Genomic DNA, 12600 nt, shown 5'->3' with positions numbered 1-12600 from the left:
AGAGTCAGGATATTTTAACTGAATTTGCTTTCTCTTCCATACATTCACATGGAAATATGCTGGGGGAGGTAGGTTGCTTTTCAAGAGGGATATTTCCGTCTCTTCTTCCTCCTTTCCCAAAACCAAACACTTTTCAGAACATTCATTAAAAAGCTGTTTTGCTGTGGACCTTATTCCAGAAGGGGATGCTAGCTTCTCAGATCTTACATTGTTTTTCTGCTTTTATATCCCAAGAACTGTAGTCATTTTTTTAATGTATATGGAAGCCATGTGCCAGTGTATGAATAAATGCCTGAAACTGTCAGTCTAAAAATCATACTGTGAATCCATCTTTGCCTTCGTCTTGGCCCTGATTTGGGGAAGCTGTGGTCACCTTTCACTGTACAAAAGGAATCCAAGCTGATTTTGTTTTCTTCCACTTGCCTAGGACAGAAGGAAAAAAGTAAACGAAACACTTGAAGTAGATGATTAATACATCACATTCATTTTTCTGTTATTGAAGATAATTGCTCAGATCTGTGTTCATTGACTGAGCACAAGCAGTACTAAGTTTATAGCTCTAGCAGGATGTAATTACATGAGGGCAACACGTAACTCCTGTTGCTATTTGTGCTGCTAGTATGTCTGGTCAGACCACTACAGAATTTCTCTGTAGAAGTCACTGTCTAACATCTGACTCTCTTTGTGTCTTCCAGCTTGCAGGATATTTTTGGGTTTGTGTATTAAGCTACAAACATGCAGAGTCATAACATTCATGGAAGAAAATCTACACAGCAAACAGGAAGCGAGTACTGCCATGTCTTCTTGTGTAGGCTGGTGCCAAGTATCAGCCCATGGTCTGCAAACTGCTGCTCTCCAGCTCTGCTATGTGCTACTGTTATTTTGATGGATGGCTGCACCTAATCTTAAGACAGTGGTTTAGTGGGGAAGAGAGGAGGTGTATTCTTTCTGTCTTTTTTTTTCCAAGATCTCCTTTGTAGTTTCGCTCTTTCAGGTGAAGGCAGAAAAAAAGATGTAGTGATCAGGAAATGGCTAATGTTGAGCAGTGTGTGTTCAATAATGCTACAGCAGAAAATCAAAGATTTGTGATTGTGACAACCTTCTGCTTTTGAACAGAACAAACGAAGAAGCTGAAAAGCTTTGATTCCAGCAGAATTAGTCCTCTGTGATTTGTATATTGTGTATTTGAGCCTAAAAATCTTGCTAAGCTCATTGTTCTGTAAGTTGCACAGCCTTTAGAACAGTTAGAGGAGAAACACTTTTTTCTCTTGTTAGTGTACTTGGCTCTTTCTACACATGAATAATTTGATGGGTATTCTTTAAAAATCATCGTTCATTGTCTGACCATAGATACAATGTGCTCATAGAGATGATCTCTTTTGCTGTCTCCTCAGAATTGATGCACAAAATACAGAAAACCTAATTTAGACAAGTTGTTTCTTGAGAACAATGAATGCTATTTTTCAGCTTGCAATTTATTTAGTAAATGATGATTAGTACAGAGTCTTTATGAAATGTTCTGCCAGTAGCATAGAACAGCAGTGCTATAGGACATTTTTATACTACTGTACTAAAAAACAGCATTTAGCAGCCCACCACTACTCAGTGTCTGATCAGAAATTATGGTGTTATTTTTGAGGTCTGATTCCACCAGCAGAATAGTAAGTGCTTTTTCAGATTTCAAAAGCAGATGAAAAAGTGCGAGCTTTTCCTCTTGGTGGTCAGTTGTGGTTTACACAGACAGTGACTGTTGCCACATTAGCAACTCCTTGTAATGAGATTAGCTGTGAGGAAGGTGCTTGTTTTCAGGAGATTTGTTGTCATTGGATACTGCAGTCTTGATTTACATTATTGGGAAGTGTTATTTTTCCTTCAAGTCTGTCTCAGCCTCTGGCAGTACCATCTATTTCTGCTCGGTTCCTGCCTCTTGCCTCTCCCGTTGGCATCGCTGTGATCACAGAACCAAACACTGCTGTGTGTACTTTCTGACTCCCCAACTTGCTGGGTGGCACTGCTCACCCCACACCCAGTCACTCCTTTCTGCTAAGAGCAGAAGGGCTGCTGTGCTCTCCTAATGACTGTGTCCTTCGTATCAAGAAGGTTAATCTTTCCTGCCAGCCATCTCTCTCCAGTGTGGCTTTGAGATATTACAGGAAGGATGCCATTTTATTTGCTCTTAGCAAAAAGCAGGAGTTGTGTAGGCCATGTTGCACAGTGCACTGAAGCTAAGCTCACTTGCACAGCTTTGGAGATGTCAGGAAGATCAAGAACAAAGTTGGGCCCCATGAGATAGGCTGGAAAGCCTTTGCTATGTGCAGCCTCTTCTGTGCACAGCCAGGCAGCGGTGATGGTGGGGCCTGCCTGCCCCTTGAAGCAATGCTCATCTGTGTTAGCAGCACAACAGCTCCTTGCACCATGGTGCTGAGGGTCAGATGAATGCTGATGAGCTGTTGTCTGGCAGCTGATGGCACCCAGCATGGTCTGCTGCAGAGAAGCAGAGTCAAGCCATTGCTCACCGTTGTTGGCAGCCTGCAGTAGGGCCACTGCTGCATAGTGCCTCCCTGGAAGAGGCTCTCGCTGTTGCTGTGATCCTGCATATCTTCTGTCATATTGCCTACAGAGTTCTGCAGGGAAAAGAATTTAAGAGACTCATCAGCTGCCTCAAATGGCATATCAATAGCTTGTTAAAAATGAGTCCCACACATCTTACAGAACGGGATTGGAGCTCCGTTCAGCAAATGAAGGTTATAACAGAGCAGTGGAAGAAGGGCTGAGGTGTGCTCTCCTCTGTTTAATCTTTCTTCCATGCAACCAACTGGGGGAGGAAAAAAAAAAAAACAAAAAACAAAAACTACTTCCTTGGGCAGTAAAACCCTCTGTTTATGCATAGGCACACTCTCCTTTCCTTCTCCAGTGCAGGTAGGATGACAGTTGGTCTGCCCAGGGTTGGTTGCTTTCTTTGTTTTCCATCGGAAAAGTAAGAATAAATGCAAGAATTGCCTCCATTTCCTAAGCAATTGGGCAGTGTTGAGAAGCTGCAGATAAAAAATGGCTGTGTGGCATCCTGAAGTGACAGGGTAGCTAGAAATATGTGAGCAGTGTATCTATTTGATCAGGCATGTGTAATCAGGCACGCACCACTGCATTACTGTGAGTTGTATCTGCATATGCAGCAAGAATAGCTGTGCACAGCCCAGATAGGGCGGGAGGAATGTTACTACTGCACTGTTCCTAAGGATCCTTATTCCAAGTTTGCATTTCTCTTCTATTTCCTGTCATTCCCTGCCCAGTTCCAGCCTCTATTTCACATTCTCTTTTCATCCAACCAAATTGTGGTGTTTCTTGACTTTCCTCCAAGTTTCTTCATCATCTCTTCTCCCTTCTTGTCTAATGCGGTCCTTGTTTCCTTGCAAAGCCATTTTTGGTTACTCCACGTACTTTCAGGTTTTTGCTCCTTTTGTCCAGCCCTGCTCTATCTTTGGAGAGGTGTAGAAGGGAGTAAGCAGCCAGCATTCCCAGTCACTGTTTTGCCTTCATCTTGGGTTCTGGTAACCTAGGTGCAGCTCCAATACTAAGCTTAAGCTGTTGTGGAATACATGGTGTTTCATGTTTTCATTGTTATGGTACTTCAGTGATTTGCCTGTTTCCTCCAAGCTAATCAGCACAGGAACAATACTTGTATGTTTTGATGGCAATGTTAGATTTTTAAACTGAGTTATGTTTTTAAATTCATTTTTGCCAAGGACAAGTTGATGTTTTCCTGCATACAGAACATTGGGCCATGTCCTAGTAAGCACCCCAGGCATGTTGCTGCTTTCCACGAGTGTCTGATGGACCTACTAAAGAGGGGGATGCTGGAACATGCAGAGGCATACACCATGTTACCCAGATGGGATTGCAAGCTGTAGAGATCCAGGGTGGCTTCCTAGCAAAACCCTGAGTTTGCTTTGGTAAGCTGTGGTGGTTTAACAGCAAGGGGTGATGCAGCAGCACCATCTCTCACTTACCCTCCTCAAAGGGAGGGGGAGAAAGCACAACAAAAAAAAAAGCTGGAGATAAGGGCAGGGAGATCACTGACCTACAGGCACCATCACAGGCAAAACAGACTCGGGTTGAAGCAGGTTAATGCAGTGTATTGCCTGTTAACGTATCTACAGTAGTGAGAAACTACAAACGCCTCCTGCCTCCCCCCACGCAGCACAGGGCAATGGGGGCAGCTATCAGGCCATAGCACTTGTCTCTGCCTCTGCTCTGCCCTGCTCCGTGTGGGGTCCCTCTCACAGGATGCTGTCCTTCCCAAACAGAGCCTGCATGGGCTTCCCACAGGCAGCAGCTCTCCTAAGAACTTCTCTGCTGTGGCTCTGTGCCACTGGTTCCATCTTTCAGGACTGTGCTGCTCCAACACAGAGCCCCATGGTTGGCAGCTTCCACAGCCTTCCTGCTCCACCACAGCCATGGGCTGCAGTGCTGGCCTGGACTGCAGTGCTGCAGGGGCTCTCTGTGAGCTGCATCTTTCTTCAGGCCTGCAGGGGGATGGCCTGCTCCACTGTGGCCTCCCGCATGGGTTGGAGCTGGCTCTGATCTGATGTGGGGCAGCTTCTGGGCTCTGCTCACAGGAGCCACCCATGCAGCCCCTGGCTACCAAAACCTTGCCACATAAATCTCAATCAAACTCAGCACAACATGTGGTACTGCTAGAGGTTTACATCTAGGGCTTGGTTCCTAAGATGCTGTTGAACTACAGGTATCCATAAGGTTTCTCCTAGATGTTGTTCCTTATTTGGAATTTGAAACTGTTACATACTGTAAACCATCAGACAGTGTGTATTTTGTCCACAGTTTCAGTGCCTGCTGGGGTCGTTTTAAAACCCCATTAGCTTTATATATATTTATATATATATATATATATGGGATATGTGCTGAACACCCTGTGGGTAGTAAATCCTTGCTCAGGTCTTTCGTGGAGTGCATCAATTGCCCTTTTGGTGACAGCGTTTAATTTATCTGACCTGCCAAGGTTAGCATGTGCTGCTCTGTTAGTGCCTGTCTCCAACCACACTGGGGCAGGTTAACAATTAAATTGTGATTAGTTGCCCAGAAGCACTGATAAGCAAAAAATCAGAGGGGGAGGAACTTTGGCTGCCTGCAACAAAGTGTCAGTTTTACTACCCTCAGAGTTATCACCCTCCCTAATTAAAATACTAATCAATCCCTTGTACCCCCTGCATGTGAGAACCTCCTGTAAGTGGGACATAATGTTATCCATGGAGAGTCAGAATGTGTGCAGTGCAGGTGGTGCGCAGGATTGTTGTGCAGAACAGCTGTTGTGGGTTCAGCAGTTGTTTTTCTTCTTTCCTGATATCTTCTTTCCTAAATAGTTGCATTTTTTGAATAACCTTGAGTGGGGAATGGTTGCTTACTCAACCCCATGCCCTTGCTTACACTTCCACGTGTAGCCTCTCTTTGGAGTGCTCATAACATCATAGACACCTTGTTTTATGTTGTCAGTGGTATAATGTGAGTTAAAAAGGCTTATGTTTTTGTAGAGCTTTGGGTCAGTATAAACTGGTGCTCTTGGCCACCTTTCTTTTATGGAGGAGGAGTTGGCTGCAGCATCTGGCTTGCAGCAGCACTGTATACTTGTCTAAAATACAAATGTTGCTAGCTCCCTGCCTGAATATTTGGGAAATTAAGTCCTGCCCTGCTGCATATGCATGACCACGTTTGATGAAGTCATTGCTGGCAAGGTGTAATTATTCATAATTATGATAAATGATGCATAATGCTCATACTGTGAACTGCAAAGTTTTGTCCGCTGCAGCTTACCTGACTGCTTAGAAATCCCTTCAGTTACAGTGCACAAAGATCAGAAACAGCCTTCAGGAATTGGCTGTTTGTGTCCTGTTGAAGATTGGTCTGTGTGAAGTCTGAGGAACTTGCTTCTGTTCCCCAGAGTTTCTCATGATGTGGAAGAGCAGGAGCTGGCTTGCAGGACAGGAGATGGCTTGGTGATACAGCAAATTAGAAGGAAGTCTGGGTGGGCAGCATTCTGTGTCCTTGAGGAGGATCCTTAGGGATACTCAGCCTTCTGGTAAACAAATGGAGACATGCCATTTTTCTTCCTTCTTTATTAGTGGGCAACCTGACTTTCTAGACTCTCGGTCTTGTGTGTTCTACAATAAGAAAATACTTTCTGTACCTATCAGAGGTGTGTACTCGCATCTTGTGAGTAGAAAATGGCATGCATGAAGATACAGATATTAGTTTGTTTTTTTTCACATGCACTGGATTACCTTCTTTCCTGGTCATTGCTATCAGCATGTGGAAATCATGTTTACAGAGCACCTCTGAGTCAATTATCCTGGCTGGATAGTTTAAAATACTGGATGCCAACATAGCTGTGGGTATTTGTAGCTGTAATGGCTGAGGTCAGGTCTCTGGAGGCTGAGGGTGTGAATTTGACCCTGCCTTCCAAGCACTGTTTCCACACCTCGTGGCTATGCAAGTGTTCTGTCGTGGTGGAGAGGAGCCCTGACCCACTGCAGAGTATCAACCCTTGCTGGTGCAGGTGGATACTAGCACCCCCTGGAACAGCTCTAGTCACACACTAAGCCATACCAGCTTCCTTTCAATAAATGTTTTTCCCCTTCTGTTTTGTCTTTTAGTGTCAAGATGGTGCTGATGTGGACCAGTGGGGACACTTTCAAGACTGTTTACTTCATCTTGAATCAGGCCCCGTTACAGTTCTCCATCTGTGGACTCCTGCAGGTTTTTGTGGACATGGCCATCCTGCTGCAGGTTTACCTGTACAGCTCCTACCCTCAGAAGCCCACATCCCACACCACACACCCTGCCAGCACCAAGGCTCTGTGAGACGTGCAGCAGGGTGGGCTGCAGGCCCATGGATGGCATTTGAGAGTCAGCCACGTACCTTCTTTTCCACTTCTAAGTACTTCTGCATTGCTGAGTTGAAGCAGAAATGAGAAGAGAATTGAAAATCTGGCTGCGCTTCCAGCTCTGGAGGTTTTATTTGAAATATCTTGCTCTCTGTTCTCAGACTTTGCTGTACAGAACTGTTTCCTGGTGGGAGGGGGGCACTATTTTTGCATATGTACCTATGAGCCTTATCAGTTCACATATGTTTGTATATTAATCACAAGGGCTAGGTGTTTTGTTTATAATGCTATTTAAAAAATGTTACCCCACAGAAGTTACAGGATATTTTGCCTGAATCCATCACCTATTTATATAGTATAAAGTCTGTATACTGGTAGGAAGGTTGTGGCATATATTAGCATTCATTATCTCCACGATGTAGGAAGAAGTGTTGAAGAGCAAATGCAGCAGCTTTCTGTTTTTTTTTTCTTGAAGAAGGGTGTCGAGTAAGCAGAGAGGGGTAGGGAGAGAGGCACTGCAGAGAGGTGAGCAGCTGAGAACAAAGCTGTCGCATGGAGATCAGCATGCGTTAAAGTGAGTGGTAGACACTGATGCCTGCTCAGTGTGGCAGACAGATACATGGGGGTGAGGAATGGGGTCTGCATGTGGATGATGCTGCACCACACGTAAAGCAGGCACGGCCAGTTGAGTGGTGAGCCATCAGGAGATGCGAACAGGAGATTGCAGGAGGGGCTGTAACTCAGTTCTGCGTTGATGCAGCAAGATTTGCAGACAGGCCATGCCGTGCTCACGGTGCAGCACTGTCACAAACCCAGAGGCCAGTAGCCGTGCATTGCCAGTATTGCTAGGAGGTAGCTCTAGTTGGCAAATGGGAGCCACTGAGTGTCTCTGCTTTCATTGCCTCAGGGCAGGCAGTGACAAAGTCTGAAAGAGTCCTATTCCTATGATCTCTAGTGGAACAGGACTAGCATCTGACCACTTGATTTGTGGAGGCTGGAATTCACATTTGTGCTGCTTAGCACCAGTTTGTACGTTCGGTGTTCCTGGCATTGACCCATGGAAGGGGTCCACATTTTCATTTTTCTGTTCTTAAGATCTTCCAATCTCTTAGCTTGGAAAACCCACAGTTAGAAAGAGGGACCGGGGCAGAGAGTTCATTTATAGTTCTTGTCTATGCTGGCTGTTTGCCAGCGTAGGTCACCATGCCCTTTCTGAGCACTGCACGTGTCTGGAAGCTGTGGGTGGTGTGTGACCTGCAGGGAACTGTGGCCAAGCCCCTATGCTTCTGCCTATTGCTGTAAGGAAACTGCAGTCATTGGTGTGAGGCAGCTGCAGTGAGACCCCAGCCCAGCTGAGGTTTGCCTTCCTCCCAGCAAGACCCCCTCCCTGCTGCTGGCAAGCCCTGGGTGAGTGCAGGCACAGCAAGAGGGATGGGGCAGGTTCTTGACAATAGGTTTGTTTTTTTCTCTCCAAGATTAGTGTAAGAGCTTATGTTTTTTTTATTGATGGCACCAAGTCTGAGATTTAATACCTTCAGTGTATAAATTAGGTATTTTCCCTACACTATTTTATTTGGGACTCATGACCTGAGTCTGGACTGTCTTCAGGAGTGGCAAGCCATCCTCTGGGGCAGCAGTTTGACACTGGGTTGGAAATGCCCGTCGCAAGGCAGGGAGCAGTAGGCAGCCCTGCAGGCAGTGCCTCCTGGCAGAGCTGAGCCCATCGCTCCCAGCTGCCCAGGCTGCCGTCAGGGCTCCTGATGCATGTGCCATCTTGGCATGGGCGCGCTGCTGGCTGAGAGCAGAGGTCGTGCTTGGAGGCTGAGCCACCCTTCCTTCAGTGGGGCGCTGTGGATGGGGGAGGAAAGGGGTCCCTCAGGAACCTGCTGTCCAACAGAAGTGGCTGAGCAGAGCTGTTCTGAGGGCTGGCCCAGCTGCTTTGCCTGGCTGCTGCCTCCACGCTCCCTGTTTGACACCCTACTCTTCTAGGCCTGAAGTGACCTTACAGTGACAATGTACCCTGGCATGGTAGACTATGAATGTTTTGTTTCCCCTTGCCCTCCAATGTTCTGATTGCATTTAAAGAACAGCTTGGCTTTTCTCTTTTTTAATCAAAAACATAATTAACAACTGGCGTCTCCGATATGCTGCTTTAATGACGATTGTATTTCTACTGTATGCAAACGAACACTTTCCTGTGTGTTTTAATGGTCTGGGTTTTGGTTGTTGGTTTTTTTTTTTATTAAATGATTAGAATTTTTGTATATCCTAGTCTTTTTCTAATCTATGAAATGGGGATATCAGAAATACATTGGTATTAAGAAAAATGGTTCTGTATGTGATAGCTTCACTTGGGAATGCATACTTTTGGCCACCTCTTTGAATTTGAACTGTAGGTATTACTGATAAAAGAACTTGTTCTTTTCTTATGGGACTCCTCCCTGGGCAGAGTCCTGAGTCTGTCGTCAGTACCCAGACCGGTCTCATTCACAGCAGAGCTGCAAATACTGGAAGAGAAGCCAGTGAAAACACATCTATCTTCTGTGTATGGCATTGAATAAGGTAGGACTCTTGGCCAGGAACTCCTGAATATCACTTTGCAAGATACATTACAGACAGAATGTTACAGAACTTTGTTCTTTGTTGGCTGGGAAGTATCTGTATCAATGATCACCTCAGAGATTAAGAAATGAATTACTTTAAATACATCTCTTTGATTTTCACAGAGTTTGTTTTCTCTGTCAGTTGCAATGTTTTTTTAAAATAAAAGTTATCTATTACACAGAAATTGCAGCGTTGTTTTGTTTAGATATAAAATGTGTGCTTCTTAACTGTTACTGTAATTTATCTTGCATAAAGCATCCATAGGAATTAATTGGCATGCCCTGTTCCCCCTGGTGGGTAAGCACAAGGCATAGTTTGTCCTAGGTCATGGTACAAGACATGGATTCTGGATTTCTGCCCCAAGCTCTTCATACATTTTGAAGTGAACTTAGCCTCATGATCTTTTTTTAAGTTACCTTCTCCTATACCTGTAAAAACAAATTGCTAAGAGATGGTATATTTTGTGTAGCCTCAAAAAGTACTGTGCAAACTGTACAAGGAGATGGAATGTGGGACACAGTTGAGGGTACGTGATTGTTCAGTCTCTACAAGGGAGATGAGGACAATGGGTGTAACCTCATGGCCGGGCAGTGCGTGGCTCCAGGCACTGCGGGGCTCCACTGGCTGCTCCAGAGGAGGGGAGGAGTTTGCTGCTGCTACCTATGGTGGCTGATGAGGCTGGAGAATGGGAATGAGTGAGGAGGGAGGGCTGGTGCAAAGGAAAGAGGCCCCCGACACAGGAAGGACGTGGAGCTCTGGGAGCGGGTCCAGAGGAGGCACTGAGATGAGCAGAGGGCTGGAGCAGCTCTGCTGTGAGGAAAGGCTGAGGGAACTGGGCTTGTTGAGCTTGGAGAAGAGAAGGCTGTGGGAGACCTCATGGTGGCCTTCCAGTGCTTGGAGGGAGCGTAGAAACAGGAGGGGGAATGGCTGTGTGTGAGGGTGGATGGTGACAGGACAAGGGGAATGGTTTTAAACTGAGATGGGGAGGTTTAGGTTGGATATTAGGAGGAAGCTTTTCCCCCAGAGGTGGTGAGGCACTGGCACAGGTTGCCCAAGGAGGCTGTGGATGCCCCATCCCTGCAGGCATTCAAGGCCAGGCTGGATGTGGCTCTGGGCAGCCTGGTCTGCTGGTTGGCGACCTACACACAGCAGGGGGCTGGAACTGGGTGAGCATTGTGCTCCTTTGCAACCCAGGCCATTCTGTGATTCTGTGACTCTTAGCTTAGGCCTAAGTTCCAAGGGTTGACAGCTTTAGCTTCGTTGGTGGTTTCAGTGACAGAATCAAAATATATTGGTAAATAATCGTGCAGTCTGAATACCTGTAACAACAGCTGTTAATTAGATAGATTGATAAAACAAAATGTGAAGCACATCCAGAATCTGGACAGATATCAGCATATACAGCCTTGTAGAGCAGCCAGGGCCCAAACTGCATCTGCATCTGGAAATGTCCTGATGGGAAGCACAGGCTTGTGATTTCCCCATCTCTGTCCTTCCCCTTCTTTGGCCAGTAGAACCACACTGAATTTGTTTACCCACCAGCCTCTTCATCTGCCCCTTCCCTCTTCTGTGCCAATGCCTTGTACTCTTAAGGCTGTAGTTTGGAGGACCCTGGTGCTGTGAGAGCAATAGGTATTCTGCCTCTGTAGGGCTACTGTGAGGCTGTCATAAACTCTGCTTATTCTGGCCCTGTTGATGTATGACAGTGAAAAATAGTCATTTTTCTCAGTTAAGGTTGCTAGGAAGTGGGAGTTGGCTGTGATGTGCCATATGAGCAGCAGAAATTGTGCCACTCCAACGCTGTCCCTTTTCAAGTCTGTAACTGCATCTTAAGTCTTTCAAATGATTATTGTTGGAAGCTGCCAGAATTCACAGAATCACAGAATTGCAGGGATTGAAAGGAACTTCTAGAGATCAAGTTCACCCCTCTGCTAAAGCACAGGAAGGCATCCAGACGAGTCTGGAATCTCCAGAGAAGGAGACTCTGCAGCCTCTCTGGGTGACCTGTTCCAATGCTCCGTCACCCTTACTGTAAAGAAGCTTTTCTGTATGTTTGTATAGAAGTTTCTGTGTTTTAGCTTCTGTTTTAGACCATAGCTCCTTGTCCTGTCACTGCACACCACTGAGAGGAGCCTGGCTCCCACCTCCCTTTAGATATTTATTAATGTTAACCAGATCCCCCCCTCAATCCTTTTTCCCCCAGGCTGAACAGACCCAGTTTATTCAGCCTTTCCTCATGCTGGAGATACTCCCAGGCCCTTCATCACCCTTGTGGCCCTTTGCTGGACTTATTTTAGAAGATCCCTGTCTTTTTTGATCTGAGGAGCCCAGAACTGGACACGGTGTTCTAAATATGGCCTCACCAGGGCAGAGTAGAGGGGGAGGATCACCTCCTTCGACCTGCTGCCCACGCTCTGTTTAATGCACCCCAGGATTCTACTGGCCTTCTTGGCCACAGGGGCACACTGCTGGCTCATGGCCGACCTGTTGTCTACCGGAGCACCCAGGTCCTTCTCTGCAGAGCTCCTCTCTAGGAAGTCATCTCCTTAACCTGTGCTGATGCATGCAGTTATTTCCCCAAGTGCAAGAGCCTACGCTTGCTTTTGTTAAACATCATCTGGTTTCTAGCTGCCCAGCTCTCCAGCCTGTCCAGGTCTTGCTGAGTGGCAGCACAGCCTTCAGGTGTGTCAGCCAATCCTCCCTGCTTTGTATCATCAGCAAACTTGCTGAAGCTGGACTCCATCCCTTCATTCAGGTAGTTAATGAAGATGCTGAACAAGACCAGACTCAGCATCAGTGCCTGTGGAACATCACTAGTTACAGGCCTCCAACCTGACTGCTGCTGACAGCTCTGAGCTCTGCCAGTCAGCCAGCTCTTAATCTACCTCGCCATCCACTCATCTATCCTACACTTCTGAAGTTTCATAACAAGGATCTTGTGGGAGAATTTGTATACTAAATAAAGCACCTTCGTGTAAGTATGCCTTTGCATTTTTGATCTGTCGTGACTTTGCATTCTGCGTTTCCATTCTTCAGACGGCATTTTACCCAGTCCTATTGGCCAGCACACGTGTAGCATCGCAGCCTCTGATCTGGGAGC

The 12600-nt window shown here is 46.1% G+C and overlaps 1 protein-coding gene across 2 annotated transcripts in view; it reads left to right on the top strand.

Annotated features, from left to right (window-relative positions):
* Nucleotides 1–9528, top strand: part of SLC66A2 (solute carrier family 66 member 2) — a 58640-nt gene extending 49112 nt beyond the window's left edge. For both annotated transcript variants that reach the window (XM_048939096.1, XM_048939095.1), the window contains one exon: nt 6666–9528. In XM_048939096.1, the coding sequence (XP_048795053.1) occupies nt 6666–6873 (208 nt within the window). In that variant the 3' untranslated portion in view covers nt 6874–9528. The remainder of the gene's footprint in view (nt 1–6665) is intronic.
* Nucleotides 9529–12600: the final 3072 nt, after the last annotated feature.

The sequence above is a fragment of the Lagopus muta genome, chromosome 3 (assembly GCF_023343835.1).
Source record: "Lagopus muta isolate bLagMut1 chromosome 3, bLagMut1 primary, whole genome shotgun sequence".
Lineage (NCBI taxonomy): Eukaryota > Metazoa > Chordata > Aves > Galliformes > Phasianidae > Lagopus > Lagopus muta.
The sequence above is the reverse complement of the archived record's forward strand: the minus strand, read 5'-3'. Positions and strand labels throughout refer to the sequence as shown.